At 41.0% G+C, this 19767-nt stretch overlaps 3 protein-coding genes across 12 annotated transcripts in view; 2 read left to right on the forward strand and 1 right to left on the reverse strand.

Annotated features, from left to right (window-relative positions):
* Positions 1–241: 241 nt before the first annotated feature.
* Positions 242–7661, reverse strand: sgtb (small glutamine rich tetratricopeptide repeat co-chaperone beta). Of its 3 annotated transcripts, none has more exons than XM_020081527.2 (12): positions 7528–7661; positions 5894–6006; positions 5571–5674; positions 4911–4986; positions 4343–4442; positions 4081–4185; positions 3826–3964; positions 3298–3360; positions 2921–2958; positions 2751–2834; positions 1691–1811; positions 242–1080 (listed from the first exon to the last, which is right to left on the reverse strand). In XM_020081527.2, exons 2-11 carry the CDS (start codon positions 5991–5993, stop codon positions 1700–1702), a joined length of 921 nt encoding a protein of 306 aa, XP_019937086.1. In that variant the 5' UTR covers positions 5994–6006; positions 7528–7661; the 3' UTR covers positions 242–1080; positions 1691–1699. The 3 variants fall into 3 exon arrangements, with proteins under 3 accessions (XP_019937086.1, XP_019937087.1, XP_019937088.1); XM_020081528.2 differs by having other exon boundaries at positions 5894–6009; positions 7528–7653; XM_020081529.2 differs by having other exon boundaries at positions 424–1051.
* Positions 7641–17657, forward strand: nln (neurolysin (metallopeptidase M3 family)). Of its 3 annotated transcripts, none has more exons than XM_069513596.1 (13): positions 7641–7755; positions 8388–8642; positions 9620–9768; positions 10203–10307; positions 11233–11335; positions 11417–11577; positions 13420–13555; positions 14629–14995; positions 15655–15856; positions 15962–16148; positions 16248–16376; positions 17040–17176; positions 17273–17657. In XM_069513596.1, the coding sequence occupies exons 2-13, from the start codon at positions 8414–8416 to the stop codon at positions 17414–17416; spliced, it is 2049 nt and encodes a 682-aa protein (XP_069369697.1). In that variant the 5' UTR covers positions 7641–7755; positions 8388–8413; the 3' UTR covers positions 17417–17657. The 3 variants fall into 3 exon arrangements, with proteins under 3 accessions (XP_069369697.1, XP_069369698.1, XP_019937089.1); XM_069513597.1 differs by having other exon boundaries at positions 7683–7747; positions 8392–8642; XM_020081530.2 differs by having other exon boundaries at positions 7687–7846; positions 8392–8642.
* A 693-nt stretch (positions 17658–18350) lies between these two features.
* erbin (erbb2 interacting protein) overlaps positions 18351–19767 on the forward strand; it is a 52566-nt gene continuing 51149 nt past the window's right edge. For 4 of the 6 annotated variants that reach the window (XM_020082115.2, XM_020082118.2, XM_020082116.2 and 1 more), the window contains exon 1: positions 18351–19150. The gene's annotated coding sequence lies outside the window, so the exon portion shown is untranslated. The remainder of the gene's footprint in view (positions 19151–19767) is intronic. The other 2 variants (XM_069514403.1, XM_069514404.1) reach the window with 1 other exon arrangement.

Genomic DNA, 19767 nt, shown 5'->3' on the forward strand with positions numbered 1-19767 from the left:
CCAAATAACGGTGGTAGTTTAACATGATTGTAGAAACAGTGGTGGTTAAATATGAGCTGATCTGACTTTTTTTTTTTTTCTGAGCGATGAGGAACATGGACAGCTCCTCTGCTCAGTTTGCTTTAACTAAAAAGAACACAAACCCTCTAATTACAGTGTTGGATTACAAGCATATCTGAGGACTTTTTTACTCCATGTAACATGAAACATGTCATTAAATAATGACAAAGACAGAAAAGTGTGCAGTCGATCAATTTCCAAGACATTTATTCACATATTTTAGACAAAACATTGTGCTGCCTTAGCATAGCTATAAGTTTCCGTGAAGCATCTGACCTCAGACACCAGATTTGAGTGCATGCAAAATGATCAATCTGAATCAGTTGTTACAAGTTAATGAAGAATCTAGTGGGGGCTTCAAAGGGGGGAAACGTTTTTTCTAAAGTGCAATGACAACATAACGCAGGCTGTATATAACACTGCTATACAAGTACACTGTTGTCTGAGAAGACGAGCCCTTCTCATTTAGAAGCCGTGGTGTGAGTCTGACGTGATCGAGGACTGAATAAATACCAGCGTGTTCTGTCTACAAAAATAATATCAAAACAATATGCAATATACAAACAAAGCTGTAAACCTGATGTTCTATGTGTATTGTACGAGAACAAAACTGTGAAATGTTCCCTGCAATGCTGTAAAAGTACATTCCTCCCTCCCCCTCTGTTGATCGTGACTTACAGACAGAAGCATCCTCGACCCATGACACCAAGAGAGAATTTCACCACATGTAAAACACGACCTCTGCGGTAAAAGCTCTGAAGAAAGTATTTACTCATGTTCTGCCTCTTTTTTTTAATTTCTTTTTTTTACGATGAGATGTTTTGCCCTAAATGTGTGTGGGATGCTTCGTTTCATGGTCCGGTCTCCAGGCTCTCTCCTCCGTCCACCCCACAGAGCCTTCAGTCACGGTAAAGTGCCTTCAACCCCCATCCTCGTCTCTGCCTTCAGAAATGGGTGTAGAGATTGTAATCGCGCCTTATGGTTGCCCTTCCTTGGAGAAAATAAAAAATAAACGTGAGGCTGGAATAGAAAAAAATAATTCATGTTAATAAAATTCATATTTAACACATTTTCAACTCGGATTTAGTTTTAAAGGTACAGTGTGTAGAATTTTGTGATATGTAGTGTTGAAGTTGCATGTTGCAGCTGAACACCCCTCACCTCACCCTCTCCTTCCAAACATGACAAAGAAACTGTGGAAGCCTTCAGTTGTCATAAAAACTCAAAAGGTGTTTAGTTTGTCCAGTCTGGACTAATGTAAAAAACATGGCCTCCGTAGAGAGGGTCCCCTCGATGTTAATATAAAGTATTTAAATATAAAGGGAATTTTCTGGGGTAAAGAAAACTACAATTCATACAATTTAGATGAAATGAACTAGTGAAAACATCATGAGGATTATTCTACATTACATTTCTTCCCTTTCACCTAAATCTTACACACTGGACCTTTAAACACAAATAATAAAACATTTTATTTGCTAAGTGCAATTCAAGGACACTCAAAGACACTTTACAAAAGATTAAAAGACTTGGATGCGCTGAGGGACTGGGAACCAGTGGAGGTGGTGTGGTCACAGCAGCAGGTTTATCTGGGCACAAGTTCTGGACAGAGTGAAAAATGGAAAATGACCTGAATAGATCAGGAGTGCTCCTCTGCGCTGCCGCTGAAGGAGCGGCTCCGGATGTGGTTCCTCAGCTGCTCGATCAGCTCCGGGTTCTGCTGCTGGATCTGCTGAGCGAACTGCTGTCCCCTGGCACAGAGATGAGATAACTGTTTACCTGCTGAATTGCTTTCTGCCACAACAACAGCTCACACAGAGAGAGAGGGCAAGATGACATATTGAGTTTTTCCTGCACTGTATATTCCCACTGAATGTGTGACATCTCATTTTATCTCCTCACATTTTCAGAACAGATAAAACCTGATAGAACCGAAAGCTTGTCATCATGCTGGGTTTTCTGGGGTACAAGATTTGTTTGGGTGCCATAAAGTAATTAAAGAGTAATAACACATGCTGTTCTGGACTTTTTACAGGTGCCACAGTGTCTATGTGCAGGGAAAGGCAGTTTTATTCGTAAAGAACAGAGGAGGATTCAAGGTTGTACAGGGACATTTAAAACAACACAGAGACAAAATGAAAAGAAATCAATTGAAAGCCAAAGAGCCAATTTTAAAACAATTAGTTAAAAAAAATAAAAAATCCAATAACAGAGATTAAAGAGAGCAGAATAAAAAATGTTAAAAGAAATAAAAGGGAAAATAAGTTAAAGGAGTCAAATAATATAAATAAAAAATACATAGAGATATGTAAAATAATAAATACAATGATGGTATGACCTTAGATTTTTAGATGAGTTTAGATGAGGGCACTAACGTAACAGTTTCCTGTCTGGATTGAAAAACTGCAAGGAGGTTTTGTCCATCATCTATTTGTTGGTTTGGGTTGATTTTAAGTAGAATCATGCAAAAACAAAAAAGAATCAGATGGACTTTTTTCTCTTTCTTTAACGTTGCAAGATTTTTACACATTTTCCAGGGAAAAATTGGTGAAGGATCGAGCTCCCAAAATATCAAACTACCACTACTTTAACATTTTTCTCTTAAATTAAATTGTCCCTGTACAACTCATATAAAACTCTGAAAATCACACATGTGACGTGATCATGTTTTTCGAGTTGAGTGAACTTACGCTTCAATCAAGCTGGAAATGTCTGACAGTCCGCCCACTCCTGCTGCAGGACCCCTGACTGCGTTTGTCATCATTCCTGACATACTGACCGCACAGAGACACAGGGACAGTGAGTCACACGACATTAAGGTCTGAGGAGCATGTTTTCAAACTCGACTTCAAACACCTACAGCTGTTGTACTTGCTGGTTCTGCATCACGCTCGCAGCCTGTGAAAAGAAACAAAGCTGAAATGAGTCGGGTCTTTTCTAAATGTTTTAACACGACAATTGATTTGGCGCTTTTGGGAGAAAAGATAATCTGGTGCTCCTTGTTGCTATAAAGCAATAAACTCCTCTTCCACTTATACACTACTAATACACTTTTAATTAACGCCCACTCGTGGGGCTAATTAGGAGGAAAATATCAAACTTAAACTCACCGGAGACAAAACAAGCAGAAGACACCTGTCTCCAAGAGAAACTGTAACTTTCCCGAACAGATCACAGCCTCTATTGTGCCTATTACAGTTTCATGTACAGTGCTCATGTTATAAATCATGCTCTTACCATGCTAATGAAGGCAGGGTTGTTGATTAAACTCGCCATGTCAAATCCCAATCCAGCAGCTACCTGTCCAACACAAATAATCACGTTGGACAACAAAATAAACAGGTAAATACAGCTTGTTCTACTTTTTATTTATGACTTATACCGCAATACACAAAGACACGTTAAAGAGGGAGGTTGTCTCTCCACAGCGTTCGCTCATTGTGGGAGCTGTTGTGTTTCTGTGTAATTTCAAAGTCTCTATCTTAATATGTAAAGTGCCTTGAGATAGAGTTTATAATGATTTGGTGCTACACAAATAACATTTGATTGAATTAAAAACGGAGAGAGAAAAAAAGGATATTAGAAAAGGAAGGAGGTCAGAGATTATTGAATTGTTGTAGGTGTGTGTCTGTGTGAGTGGATGAGCGTCAGAGGTTCTGTGAGAGGATATAAAGGGCGACCGTATGATACAATTTGAAGAAACAAAAGAAGGAAAAGAGAAACAGAACTACAATCCCTTTCGAGGGATTTCTTTGCTTCACTCACTGGACTGGTTGCTTCTTTCTGCTTCTGCTCGGCGATCTTCAGGTTGGATTTGTACGTGTCATTCTCCGGGTCTAAAACCAAAGCTTTCTTAAAGAAGGAAATGGCCTCGGGATACTTGGTCATGGCTGTTAGAGCCAACCTGCAGCCACAGAGGAGAGAGACACAGACGTCTGGTCGTTCTGGAGCAGACTATAAGAGCACAACAACTCAATAGCACTATCTCTTTTAACAGTAAATGACATTATTATAACTCACCCCATCCGTCCATAAGCTTTACTGTAGGTCGGGTCGATTCCAATGGCTCTCTCGCAGTCACCGGTGGCCTCTGTGTAATTTCCCAGTTTACTGTGAGCTGCAGCCCTGCACAGGACGTTATGGTTGCCTTTATCACTTGGTTCGTTTAATTAAGTTCATATGCACCGTGCACAAGGAGGGGATTCAATTCACAAGCACCCTCTAGTCCAGTTAAAGCATCCCATCAACCTGACGGCATCAACTACCTCATACCCGTAAATACCTGTTGCAGTAGTACACAGCGTTTCTCAGGTCCAGATCAATGGCCTTTGTGTAGCACTCCACCGCACATCTGTAGTTCTCCTCCTTCATGTGATTATTCCCTAAAAATAAAATACTCGATCGTTCACTTCAGGACAGACTCATGTACTTTGACTGCAGTTGCAACATATAAGAATCTTCAAATAACCTTATTTTGTTCAACCTTAAGTCAAATATATCACATTTACGACATTTTGCACGATGTAAGACACATTGAAGAAGTTAGAACCACTGTATGTTTTTAGAATTTGCTGAGTTAATCAATTATCAAATTTGTTTCCTTTTCATTTTCTAAAAATCAATCAAACCAACTGATTCATTTGCTCCAGCACTGCTGAGCCTGATATCGGTGCTGAGAGATATTCAGGGCAAATCACATAGAAAACAATAAAACACCTGAATAACGTAGTGCGGCTCTTTTAGTTCTGCAGGGATCAGCTCCTGTGCAACTGTCCCTCCTGTGTTAGCCGAACACTCAAGTGCATAAACCCATTAGAGATGGAAAGATTATGTAAATGAGTTGATGTTACCTTCATTCTTTAGCTGCTCCGCTTGCTCGATGTTCTCTGGAGAAGGGGACGTCTCTGGGATGGTGATGTTGTCGTTCTGAGGAAAAACAGAAAAACAGTGCCATCAATGAACTAACTGTGAACTAACTGTAACAGTGATACATATATATATATATATATATACATTTATATTTGACATAACACAGCGCTGACTTTAGATAACATATCATATATGTAATTTGCTGTTGTGTATTAACCATCTCCTTGATGAAAGGTAGAATTGTTCAGGTATATGCACCATAAATATCAAAAATGTAATGTGTATACATAGTATGGTCAGGTGCCATTTCATAAATTCTAAAGAAAGACTTCTCTGTTTGGGAAATAAGCATTTGCAACTCTTTGTCCACTGAATTCAAAGTGGATCATTTTAGATTGAATACAATTGAATCAGCCGTGTGGTCATGGTGTTTGTCATTTTGTTCTGTTTCAAAGTTATATCACGATTATCTGTTTGTGACTCATGCATTGTTTTTTTCATCCTGTGCTGTTTCGTGTTTATTTTCTCACTGAGTTTAGTTTTTCATGCTGATCAATATGTATTGTATTGTTGAGGTTTTAATGCATTAACAGTGAACATAGGAAAGTACTCTCTGGCACAGTGTGTTGAGCAGAACCCACCTTGAGCAGGGAGTTGAGGAATATCTCTGACAGCGGCTGAGGCACAGCGAGGTGACAGTCGCTGGAGCTGATCTTAAAGGTGGTCTCCAAACACTGGATCGCAACTGTGGTGGAGGATCAGTGACATATGACAGCATCGTTTTAACGAGCGCCACACATGCAGCACATTCTAGCCATTAATGATTCTCCTTGATGATGAAAACCTGTTTCTTCTCTTTACAATGTGACAGTGAACTGAGGGCGTACATTCAGCTCATTCTGAAGTGGACAGGACCAGAGCAGTGTCCTATATATTTTAAAAGTGATACAGCAAGTCGACCTACCTTCCAGGCTCTCCTGCTCATCAGAATTCAAAGCTCCACAATGTGTTTGATCTCGTAGGAACTGCACAATAGAGAATGCCAAGCGCTTCTCCACGGCCATTTTTATCTGGAAACTGCTGGGCACAGGAAGTTGTGTGGAGTGAAACAGAGAATTACCCACACAGCATTACACTATTTAAATTATACAAGTACTGATACACAATCATAAATTCACGAGGATTTAAGTGGATTAAGTTTTTGTGACTCAACACAGATCAACATGTATCTGCGTTCACATGATAAATAACATTATACAGAAGTCTTTCTATCTTCATTCACTACAATGGAAACTATATGCCTCAAAGTATTTGTCTATGACATTAATATTCATGACTAAATAAGCAGAAATTAAAAGTGGTGTACCTTTTCCAATTTTGGCACAAACCGTGTATTTGTCACCGGCTACATTACTCATTCAGGAGCTGATTAAGAAAATATGTTTTGCGGTCTTTAATTGTATTTATATTAATTGTATTAGTACACAATATGTCATCCTGAATCGTGTATGTGTGCAGGTTTTTCAAAGTGTTGTCATCCATGGACAGAATCTACATAACATTTGTTTCCAATAAGGTTTTAATAATTCCTATTCAGGTTTTGTTTTTATGTCATTCAAGCCATATCTGTAAACATGCATTGGAGCATAACATAGTTTTTTTTAATTATGATTATAATTATTATTCTGGGCTGGATATCAACTGCCCACTTGTCCACATAATCCCCGGATTATATAAATTGGTTGTTGCTCATTTAATGAATTGTTTAAGAGTTTGAATCATTAATGTATGACATCATTTAAGGCAAACCCTGCAGTTTATTTGATCTTTTGGTCCCTTCCTGTAGAGGGTTCACATGGTACACACTCCCAAAGAAAGTAGGTTAGCATTTTGTCTCCCATGTTAATCCAGCCTCTCAAACATCAATGCTATAAATGATGCTGGTGGCGCATTTGGCTGGTTTCCAAGGTAACGTAAAGGAGGATGAAAGCAAAAATGGTTGTTGTTTCTAATAAAACAATGAGACAGGCTGCGGATCCATGACAGTCCCATGTTAGGCAGGAGGGTTGAGGAAGAGAGCCCAGCACTGAGCGTAATCTGTTCCTGTGGGGAAATGATTAGCAGACACAAACATCACATTTCCATCACGTGCTGCAGCCATGCGTTGTTATGTTCACCTGCTACAACCCCCCCCCCCCCCCAATCCTCCATGAGCGTGTGTTGACACACGCACATGCACGTATGCAGGAGCTGTGATGTAATACCACAATGGGAGGCGAAGTGTCCATGAATTCATCACACAGGCTCCGTTATACATTTTTTTCCCCCAAGCTCGTTGGATGCATTGGCTGGGTGCAGCCTGTCTTTACTGATGGCACGGCTCGGCTCGCCTCTGCACGGCTCGTGTGATGCTGTCTGCAGAAACAATCGCAGCCCTTCTGTCAAAACAACGCGAGGAGAGCGACCACAAATAGGGGGGGGGGCTCCTGCAAACCCTATGATGGCACATTTATAAACAACATTTTGTCAAAGGATGCTAATCAAAGTGTGTCCCCCCCCACCACCACCACTAAGCATCCTCCACCCCCGCCCACCTACCTGAGCTCTTATCCAGCTTTCTGCTGCTGCTACCGCGTCATGTGGACTTTGTGTCGGCTGGATCGTGTCCTCCTCCTCCTCCTCCTACTCCGCTACCTCCTCCCGTGCGTCCTCTGCGCCTGCGCGTTGACAGCGGAAACAAGAGGCATACCCCACATGCAAAAGGGGGGGGGGGGAGGCAGAGAGACTTCAGCTTCCTGTGGGACTGACCTACAGTACAGTAAGAACACAGGAAAGTCTGTTTGTTGCACAGGGAAACGCATGAAACCGCCTGCATGTGTGCGTTAAGAGTTGCGGTGCGCCGAACGCTCTGCTGCAGGTACGCGCTTCATTTTACGCACACTGCTCCAAAGATCCGCTGCTGCTCAAACTGTTCATTGAAATGTTACACTGCTCCTCATGCGTAATTGCTGTGTGTGTGTGTGTGTGTGTGTGTGTGTGTGTGTGTGTGTGTGTGTGTGTGTGTGTTATTGACACGCACTCTTGATATTAAAGTGACACTCGTGGAACAGCTGAGCTGTTTGTGTGTTTTGGCTCGTCGTTCCTGTGCCACAGCTGCCTCACGCGTAATAATGCCACCACCACCAGCACGCTTTTATGGTCTTGTTTTAAATGGCCTCCGTTATTGCAATGTCGTGAAACCCGACAAACAGTGTGGACGTGGGGGAAAGGTCACAGCGCAGCATGAGAAACATGCCGGGCACGTTTCAAGTGGGGGGCTTGAAAGAGAAGAAGAATTTTATTGCCATACCTTCGTGCCACCTGTTATGATCCACTGCTCACGTTTAATAGGACATTTCATATGTCTACATGTAATAGCTGTGGAATTAGTGTGGAATTTATGATGGTTATTGTTTATTACAGCCTGTCCAAACCTGTCCTGAGGATGACCATCCAGAACGTGTGTGTGGTGTCTGCCAGAGACTGTTCTCAGGCAGGGAACCAGAGAAACACACTGAGATGGGACCTGTCTCCAGAAGAGATCAGGACCACTGCAGACAACTTGATTAACAGAGTGAAGAAGGTCTTTGATGACATTGGGTCCCTGAGCACAGAACATGTCACTGTTGAAAACACCCTGAAAGCCCTGGCTGATGCCAAACTGGATTATGCATGTAAGTATAAAAGGTCCAGTGTGTAAGATTTAGGTGAAAGGGAACTATTGGCAGAAATTTAAATGTTTTCACCAGTTTGCTTCATCTAAATTGTATGAATTGTAGTTTTCTTTATCCTAGAAAAGTCCCTTTATATTTTAATACTTAATATTTACATCGAGGGGATCCTCTCTACATAGGCTGCCATGTTTTTTACATTAGCTTCCACAGTTTGTTTTTCATATTTAGAAGGAGAGGGTGAGGTGAGGGGTGTTCAGCTGCAACATACAATTTCAACTCTAAATATTACAAAATTCTACACATTGTTCCATTAACACTACAACATCTAGTAATAATCAGAATTATTTTCTTGTTCTCACCAAATCCCACAAAAAGACAAACAATGCTACAGTCTCCTTAATATGTCTGACTATTATCATCTAGAGCCAGAATTTAATCCCTGGGAAATTGGTGAAAAGGTCAATCAACAATGCCCCTTTTCACAATGTTATATATCTGCACCAAACTTTAATGGGTTCTTTCCTGACTTAAACCACATCCTTCCACCAGTTTCCATGGTAATCTATCCAGTAGTTTTTGCATAATCTTGCTCAAACACAAACAAACCAACACAGAAGCAGACAGGGGTAAAACCATAACCTATGGCCGAGGTAATGAGCCTCACAGTTGCATTTTGACGAGTCGTCACTGTAGTTTATTTTTACACTGTATCTTCTCGGTGCTGTAAATACCCTGTAGTTCCCAAACCAGGGGTCGGGAACTCTTGGAGGGGTCCACAGACGTTAACCAGAAATCTAAATAAAATGTAAAAACAATTAGAAATTTCTTCTAGTGTTATATTCCTGTGACAGTTGTTGACATGTTTATATTAACACCATTCTAACTTTTTTATTGGTAATTTTTTATACAGCCCTAATATGGTGCTCAAACCACAGTTAACATTCACTGTGTCCTCTGCATTTGCTCTGTGCCCTCAGCGTCACGCCATGTTCTCGACTTCCCTCAGTACGTCTGTCCTTCCAAAGAGGTTCGCTCAGCGAGCACAGAGGCCGACAAACTACTGTCTGAGTTTGATGTGGAGATAAGTATGAGGGAGGACGTGTTCAAGCGGATTACTACCTTGCAGGTACACCTCATGTCACATCCACTCAACGCACACATCACTGACACCATGAAGTAGGAAGAGGTTGATATAAAAACTGCTTTAATTAGGTCACTTCCTGAAGATAGTAGAACAGGTGTTAACTTAATATTAGTCTAATTTGTGAAGATTTAATAAATTAATTTTTCACATTATCAAGCCTGTTATAGATCATTTTCACATTTAATGTCAGCCAGAGGGCAACATATGATAGATTTGTGAGTGCTGACTTGATTTAGATCAATATCAATGATACCGTTGCCTAATCTGACTCCATCACTGCTCCTTTTTTAGCCTGGAAATGAAATTCAATCTGATCGAATCAGCAGTAGCTAATGATATATGTTTTTTCCATGCAGGCCGGGCTGGCTGACAGGCAGCAGACATATTTATAATGCTCTGAGTGAATGTTTTGACAGAGAAAGTTCCAAGACGACGTTTCACCTGAAGAAAAGAGGTTCATAGACAGACTTGTTACATTGGGCAAGAGAAGAGGATTGCACCTGTCTAAAGACATTCAAGAGGTAATGTGAGATGTTTGTTTAAACGCTTAGGGGGGTGGTTACCACTGTTGACTCTTAGTGAATCCTGGTCCGACAGGGGTTTTTCTGTGTGGAGTTTGAATGCTCTCCCTGGTTTTATTTAGGTTTTTTCCAAGTACTCCGGCTCCCTCCCACAGTCCAAACACCCGTGGGCTCGAGGAATCTCAAAAAAACAGTCTCCTGCTCCCGGCCACTTCCCTCCATCCCCTCGAGATGACTCTTCCATTTCTAAATCATCCATAGGTTTGAATACAAGTGTGAAGGGTTGTTCGTCATATGTTGGCCCTGTGATACAGCTACACCAAGTAAAGACCATCTGCCGGACTCAGTCCACAAACCTTGAGGCTGCTCCACCACTGCTGCACAAAGAGATGTTTATTCAAAGTTCAGTGAAGCTCGAATCAGTCCGCAGAACCACAAACTGGAGAATCAGCTGTTGTTGCCACTGTCGTGAACGGCCCCGTTGGCGTGATCAACAACGTCACATTGATGAGTCTCAGCCACACTTGCTGCAGAGCTCTGGTTGCCTGGTTATTCAAAGTTTATTGATATTGAACATGTCATGTGTCCAAAATTGCACCAAACTCAACACTGCAGTTCTCTGGGCTCTTATCAATTCACACGCCAAGTGTGAGGCCGATAAGATGAACGGCTCTGGCGATATGTGAATCACAAACAGACCGAGAGGTTCAGGAATTAGAAGACAGATAAATTATTTCTCGTGCATTTTAGGACAATCATTGAAGTGATGGCAGGTGCAAGTCTTGTATTTTGAAGTTTAATCGTGAGCTACTTTTGTTCATAACTTCTTATTATTATTCCTGAATAATCATGTCTCATATCAAAAATCAAATGTTACTTTCCCTGACTTGGATTTCCTCTTTCTTTGCTTCTTTTCTCTCTTAAGGAAATAAAAAGAACGTCCAAGCTCATCAGTGAACTCTCGATAGAGTTTAACCAGAATCTGAATGAGGACAACACTTTTCTCCTCTTCTCTGAGCGTGAGCTGGGTAAGCTTACAAGACATAATCCAATATCTGCTGGTATGAATAGGATTTAACTAGTTTTCACTTATGTCCTCTGCTGTCAAGGTGGACTCGCTGATAGTTATCTCAACGGACTGGAAAAGACAGCGACTGGGAAGTACAAGGTGACACTTGAATATCCTCATTACTTCCCCCTGATGAAGCGGTGTCACAACCCTGAGACCAGGAGGAAGATGGAAACAGCTTTTCACAGCCGGTGTAAAGAGGTAACCGGAGCCTGATAATAAATCTGGGTATCCTACGCTGACCCTTTCTCCCACCGCAGATCCTGTCCTTGTATGCAGCCTTGTCTGGAGAAATAATGCTGTTACTTGTGTGATTAACGTAATCCTGAAGATTTTCACAAAATCTAAATCCCATTTTTCATATTATTCATGGCCATTGAAAGGTCCAGTGTGTAAGATTTAGGTAAAAGGGATCTATGACAGAAATCTAATGTAGAATAATCCTCATGATGTTTTCAATAGTTTGTTTCATCTAAATTGTACAAATTGTATTTTTCTTTACCCTAGAAAAGGCCCTTTATATTTAAATACTTTATATATACATGGAGGGGGTTCCTCTCTACGGAGGCCACCATGTTGTTTACATTAGTCCAGACTGGACAAACTAAACACCTTTTGAGTTTTTATGACAACTGAAGTTCACCACAGGATCTTGTCATGTTTGGAAGGAGAGGGTGAGGTGAGGGGTTTTCAGCTGCAACACGCAACTTCAACACTAGATATCACTAAATTCTACACACTGTGCCTTTAATTGTTTACATTCAGTAATTACAGGGTTCAAATTAACAACAATAGGAATTTAGAGAACTAGATCCATGTTTGTATCTAGGAATATTGTTAGTAATATTATCGCAATGAGTACAATATATACTGCAACACGTTTCCTACTGCTGCTACTTGACATCATAGACTATACAGTATATGAAGATGGACAATGCTTCTCAACTTCCTCTTTCTATTCACAAATTAAGCTAAAATATCCATTTTAATAATGATATCATTTATATATAGCCTTTAAGAAAAGCCTTTATAAATTGCTTTGACAGACAAAGCAGACACAGGATACTCAAAGTTGTGAAAAATGTAAAACTGGTCAAACCAAAGGACAGTATCAGTGATGAGGACAGTATTGTGTAAAATCAGTAATTACAAATATTAAGAAAGGTAAAAATTAAAAAGAAGACAACCTGACATGAAAGCAAATAAATACAAATAATAAAAGCAGAAAACTTAAAAAGATGAAAGAAGACAACATCACAGTAAAGACATGTCGAGCCTCTTCTCCTCAGCCGAGGGGTCCTGTTGGTAAGCACGTCACCTTTAGACTTCTTTGGAACGACCAGAACGGGCTCCACCTGAGGACCTGAGGCTACGAGCTGCAGCTCATATGAGGTCAACATTTCTGTCCTGTTTCTGGGGCCAGACCAAGGCGAGCTTTCAAAGTGATCAGTTGACATCAATTCTAAACCAAACAAGGAGCTAGCGGAGCAAATCCAGCATTAATGTGATGTGATGTGGCCTTATAAAACCAGTAAAAAGGTTTGCTGCTGCGTGACTTCTGATCTATGCCAGGGAGAAGGGAGTAGTTGTTGAGTCTTGAGAATATGAATGCATGACTAACTTTTTCCAGGTCAGAGTGTGAGAGTGTATATTTTGCACATTTTGAGCGTTGGTAGCATTCGGGGGTTCGAGTCACAGTATCTCGTTGATAAACACACTCGACCAATGACAAGTCACTCTCAGCGGTCAATCATGACTTTGGCTTCACAGGCTGTGCTTCATATTAAAAGTCTTCTACTGGTAAATAACAAGGCTTTTATTGTGACAAGAAACATAATGTATTTGTTCCAAACATTAGCGTTAACCGCAGCTGTCCAGGAAAAAATTGGCGTAATTGTTGTTTTATTTCACCTGCTGACCACAGGTGTAGCCAAATCACCCAGAACTGATCCTAACTTAAATTAATCAAATTAGATATTTTGTAAAATTGTATAAGTTGGCTGATCTTTAAATCTCATTCTGCACATTCTTCTTTTTTTCCAGGTAAACACGGCAATCCTGGAACAGTTGATACAGCTGAGGGCAAAGGTCGCAGACTTACTCGGTTACAGCAGCCATGCTAACTACGTGCTGGAAATGAACATGGCAAAGAATGCAGGCAATGTGTCTGACTTTCTAGGTATGTCTGACACTCTCAGACACGTGCACAGGAATACTGAAGTCTCATGCCATCTTCAAAGCTGCTGGTTTGCAGTAGAAACTAAACTGGACAGATGGATGAGAGAGTAAACAGACTCAACTACAAATATGACACTGTTGCTGGGAATGTGATGGAGTGCATGTTGCACAACATGCCTCTTGTATGTAGTGTGACACACAGTTATTTACGGCTGCTGAAAGAAGTGGTGGTTCACACAGTCAAGTGGAAAGCATTCGATGTGTGTGGCCACTTTCTGGTTAATTTAGTGCAAAACGAGGATGTGTAGAATAAAAAGGCAGTTTTAAAAAGATGTGCTAAATGATTTACGTGAACAGTCTAGAAGACAAAACATCCTCCTGTAGTTGTAGATTAAATTATTAAAAAATAATACTAATAATACATTGTATTGCTATAGCACTTTTAATGATGCTCAAAGACACCTTACATAGGTTATAGAAACAGAGAAGCAAGTAAAAGCTAGTTAAAGGTAAGTGTTCAGGAATTAGGGGGAATCTATTTTATTCATAATTCTGTTTTTATTAGTATATAATCACCTTAAACTAAGAATGCTTGCATTAGTATTAGCCTACAATGAGCACATAGTAAAGATCTATACCTTTAATATAAAGCTGTTTCCTGACCCCATGTGTTCCAACAACAAATGAACCTGTTATCTGTGGCTGAGGGGGTGCTACTGTAGTTTCTTCTATAGGTGCTAAAAAGGAAGGTAGTGAGGGCTGCAGTCTAGAATTTGATCTGTAGATGGCACTATACACACTGACCCTAAAGTATTCTTCTATGATCTGTTGTATCTTAAAGTTAAACTTCCTTTATTGATCTCACAAGGGGGAAATTCTTTTTACACTCATTTTTTATACATGCAGTTTAAACCCACAATCCCACACACACAGAGGGCTCAAAGACATGCACATTTTTGGAGAGAGATTGTAGAGTGATCTGAGATTGGATCTGAAATAAGACAAAAATTAAATGTTGGCATAACAAAAAAAAACTAACTTATTGAACGGATGATGTTTTTTCTTGCTTTACAGATACATTCTACGAGACACTGAAGCCCATAGGTATCAAGGAGAGGAAATATATTCTTGCCCTAAAAAAAAGGGAGTGCCTGATGAAGGGCTTGACGTTTGACGAACAGATCAATGCCTGGGACATGCCTTACTACATGAACCAAGTGGAACAGGGCAAGTTTGCGGTGAACAAGGACAAACTGATTGAGTATTTCCCGCTCGACGTGGTGACGGAGGGACTGTTTGGTATTTACCAGGAGCTGCTGGGGCTCACGTTCACTGAGGTGGAACATGCTCATGTGTGGCACGAAAATGTCAAACTTTATTCAGCCCACGACACGGAGACGGGGGAGGAGATCGGCCAGTTCTACCTGGACCTGCACCCGAGGTAGAGAATACGCATACATCCGCCCCTCAGGCTGAGTGGCCACTTTATCACCATATTGCATATACATGTTGAGATCAGATACCTTCTGATCATTATCCAAATGTGTGCCAATTCCACCTGTTTATAGACATTATCACTGGACAGATGTCTGATTTATTTTATAGATAATTTCACAAAAATGTTGAAACTTGCAATGAAAGACAAAAAAACCCCATCCTGGATTCACGAAAATTCAAGAAAACCGGTTTTGTAGTTTTTGTGTAATCCTGAAATCTGTATCATTATTCAGATCCGCACCAAATCTCATCTTTTCTTTAAGATCTCTGCGTTATTTCTTGAGAATTTCACAAAAATGTGGAAAAATGATCTGCCCCCTGATCTGGATCTGTTTTAAATTTAATGGGTTCTTTCCTGACCAATACCACATCTATTCACCAAGTAATCCATTCTGTAGTCTTTGCACAATCACTAACTGGCAATCAAACAAACAATTGATTGAAAAATAATACAATTGATTGAAAATAATAATATAACCTCCTTGTCTGAGGTCATAATGAGATTCAAGCAGTGTCTAGAGCTCTCGATCTTTGTAATGTCATGATTGTTTGTGTCCAGATTTACTCCTCACTGTGTGACACTGCGACCTTAACTTCCACCAGGGGGGGGAAGTATGGCCACGCAGCGTGCTTTGGTCTCCAGCCTGGCTGCAGAGGACCGGATGGAAAACGCAGGCTCCCGGTTGCAGCTATGGTGGCCAACTTCACCAAACCCAGAAAGGGCTTTCCCTCCCTCCTCCAGCACCATGAAGTGGAGACGTATTTCCATGAGTTTGGTCACGTGATGCACGAGCTCTGCTCCAAGGTAGACCACTGACTGTAAATCAACAGCTCCATTATAGCAGTGTGCTGTTCATTGTATTATTAATTAGAATGAGAGGACCTGAACTTCTCTTGTTGTTTGTGTCAGACAACTTTTTCAGAGTTCAGTGGAACCCTGGTGGAGACGGACTTTGTGGAAGTTCCCTCGCAGATGCTGGAGAACTGGGTGTGGGAGAAGGAGCCCCTGAAAAGGATGTCTCGCCACTACAAGGACGGCAGCGCGATTCCAGACAACCTGCTCGACAAGCTGATCGCCTCCAGAGTGGCCAACACTGGTCCGACACCAAAACTCTCTCACATCTGTTCTCAAAACAAATCTCTTCATGTGCTGACATGTTAAACAAACTCACAATGAGAGTGTTTCTCCCCCTCAGGTCTGATGAACCTGCGTCAGGTAGTCCTCAGTAAAGTGGACCAGTCGCTGCACACCAGCCCTTGTGCCGATACAGCCGAGGTGTTTGCAAAGCACTGCCAGGAGATCCTGGGTGTTCCTGCTACACCAGGTCAGTGGTTGCTTTAATGTAAGCAGCATGGGGTCAAAGACAGACAATCATATTTCTTATGTCCTTGTGCATTGTTGTTTGAAACATTTTAATCCTATAATATCATTTTAGTCAAATATACAATTTCAGTACATTCAAAAAATAATATTATTTAATGTTAGTACAAGTATAATTTAAAAGAAACACACCAGTGAAAACATCACTAGCATTATTATTATTTTTTTTCTTCTGAAAATATATATGAACATTTATAGATATTTTGTTGCGCCACCTGACATTTTGGTGAACTTTATTTAAATGGTTTGAAAAGTTATTTAACAAATATCAAAGGTATGTACCACATCTATATTGAAAATACTTTTACTGAAAAAAAATACCTTTGCTAAAAACACCTTTTAGGAACTTTATTTGTCAATTACCCAGAGGTGATTATCGGCTATTTAGGGTTTCAGAGATATACATGCATGAAAATGTATTTTGCCTCCTATAAAATGGAATAATAATAAGTGGAATTTTAATTAAAAATAAAAGGAATACCCCACTGTAGGCAGGCAATCTTTGAGTTTCTTATCCTTTCTGGAACCCAAAACTTTTTGGGAATATATGTTAATAATTTGGAACATCAACCGTTTTGTTATGATGACAAAGACATGTTCTCTGCAGGCACCAACATGACTGCCAGTTTCAGCCACTTGGCCGGAGGATATGACGGACAATACTACAGCTATCTGTGGAGTGAAGTCTACTCCATGGACATTTTCTTCAGTCGTTTCAAAAAGGAAGGCATTATGAATCCAAAGGTGGGTGTCATAGATCATCTTTATATGTTTGATTGTAAATATTCATCTTGTTTTTGTGTAAAATGTCTTTATAAGCACATCTGTGCCTTAACGCAGGTTGGAAAAGAGTACAGGAGGGTGATCCTGGAGGTCGGTGGCTCTCTGGATGGAATGGACATGCTGGAAACCTACCTGGGACGAGCACCGTGCCAGGACGCCTTCTTTCAATGCAAAGGACTCATTAGGTCACGGGAAACATAAACACTGTAGTTTGATGTAATCTTTTAAGAGTCTTTTTGAGAATTAAGCAGGGTATATTTCTAATTTGATAAAGGTCCATGGTACTAGAAAAATGGCTTTACACTAAGTTTATTATAACACTGTTTCGGGTTTTGTACTTCAGGTCTCCGGTATGATGATTTGTTGCTTTTCTGAGTTTTATCAGTTTCAGTGGGTTTTGGATTGTTGGTTTGACAATAAAAGATGTAAAGTTGTGACCTCAGCCTCTGGGAAGTTATGACATCTTTTTTGATTATGCTCTGGAACTAAACCTATATAGTCTGTCTTAAGGCATTTGTTATTTTTGCCTCTGAAAAATTGGAAAACGAGTCAAATTTACCGAAATATTTCTGTATTTGTGAACAATCTGTTTTACATAGACGTAGGCTGTTCTACGCGATCTGCTTTTGATTAGTAACAGTCAGGATCACAAAACCTCTCTGTGATCGTCAACAAGAGAGATTTTGAATACATCGTAATCCCCACAGTCTGCAGAGAGCATCCACAAACCCATTTATTACAGGATGAAATCCATATATCTCCAGATCGCTCTGATGAAAAATAATCAGGAAAAAGGAATCATCAGCATTTTGTTTTTTTTATTTTTGAAGAAGGGGGATTTTCATATTTTAGAGGATCTCCATAATTTAAATTCTCCTGCAAGGGGGGAATGTTAAACTACACTAGGGGGCGCCTCAGGATTGCACAGGACTGGTTTATGAGTTTATAGAGAAGAAAAAAATAAGAATATAATCACTAGTATAACTATTTTCTCCATTTTAATAAAAAGACTAATTTCTGTACTTGTATTCCTAGAAACTGTGATAACCTTGTGGACGGTTGTGGATGGGTTTTGATTAACGTGTCTTTTTTATTACTGTGCTTGGTCCACATTTTCACCGTTTCATGAATCGGTGAGAAACAAATGTGTGACGGGCTGCGGGTGAGGGGATAAGGGGGATTGAGTGAAAGTGTGTGGGTGAGACAGCGAGAGCATCGTCGTCGTCCCTGGAGGGGGCGGTGGGAGCTGGACTAGTGGCCGACAGCCTGCCCCCTGGTGCAGACGCAGAGGTCGCGGGGAGAAGGAAGCAGCAGCAGCCGCCGCCGCCGCCGCGTCGTGTTCCTCTTGAAAACAGCCTGGATGTAGCTCAGCACCTCCGCACCGACCGAGCTGCGTTTTACTTGTTCTCTTCCCATCATCGCCGTCGCTGCAGATGTTTCTTCTTTTGAACGCAGAGGAAATAATGAGCGCACACATCTGGGCGCGGCACACTTCAGAGGAAGCTGCTCGGCTCTGTCGGAGGTCGTTTTTGCCTTTTGTATTTCCTTGCTGAATGTCGTGGACATTTTGGATTTTGTTTCACTTCTAAATGCCCCCGCGTCGCCAAAGTCGCACAAATTAAGCAGCGGGGTTTTGGTCTTTGGCTGTTTTCTTCGGACTCTGTTGGTTGTTGTTTTTTTTTTATTTGAGTAGCGCTGCTATTTAAAAAGTGAGGACAGAAGAAGCTCCGGCTCGTCGGGAGAACTTGAGGAGACGGTGCCTCTTTAAGTGGGCAGCGTTAGCTAGCTGCTAACACTAGCAAAAAAAAAAGAGACCCACACTGAAGTAACCACAAATCTCGCTAATGTCCACTTGCTTCAGTGTTTCTCTGATATTAGCACCTTCCTCACAGCCCGGACACCATCAACCGAGACCCTGACTCCACGTCGACTGAGGTGAGTCTCTTTTGTTTGTGCTACTTTGCTGCTTTTTTTGCCTGTGGGGCCCCACACAACATGCTAACACCGATGCTAGCTGCGAGCGTAGCGTCCAGGTCCCATTCTGATGCTGTGTGGTCCACTCACTAAAACTAATGATTGTACAACATCACACGATCGCTGCCAGATCGTGATTTGTCCGAGTCATATTTATTTAAAGGAAAAACAGTGTTTTTCTTGTAAAGCTAGTGAGATATTAAAGCAGCTGTTTTTGCACATCAACAGCTGTACGTGGTTACATGTTTTCAGCGAGGCTCCATTGGTTTGTGTCTGTTAGATCACCTCCAGTAAATCTTTGCCTGATTTGTATATAAATGTAAAAAGGCATCAGAACATCTGTATCACTGTGTCGTTTTCAACAACAGCGGCAGTCTCATCTTTTGTTGCGGGAGCATCTTCGCAGCGCCTCGGCGGACGGAGCAGGGATTAGCCTCGTCTGCACTGCAACATATCGGCGTTTTCATTTTCTCACACGCTAATCAGATTACTGCCCCCCCCCCCTCCACTTAACTCCTAATGTAATTTAATCCCGTTAAGACGGAGATAGATGCGGAGGGAGCTAATCTCTGTTTGAT

This window comes from Paralichthys olivaceus, chromosome 18 (genome assembly GCF_024713975.1).
Source record: "Paralichthys olivaceus isolate ysfri-2021 chromosome 18, ASM2471397v2, whole genome shotgun sequence".
In the NCBI taxonomy this organism is placed as follows: Eukaryota; Metazoa; Chordata; class Actinopteri; order Pleuronectiformes; family Paralichthyidae; genus Paralichthys; species Paralichthys olivaceus.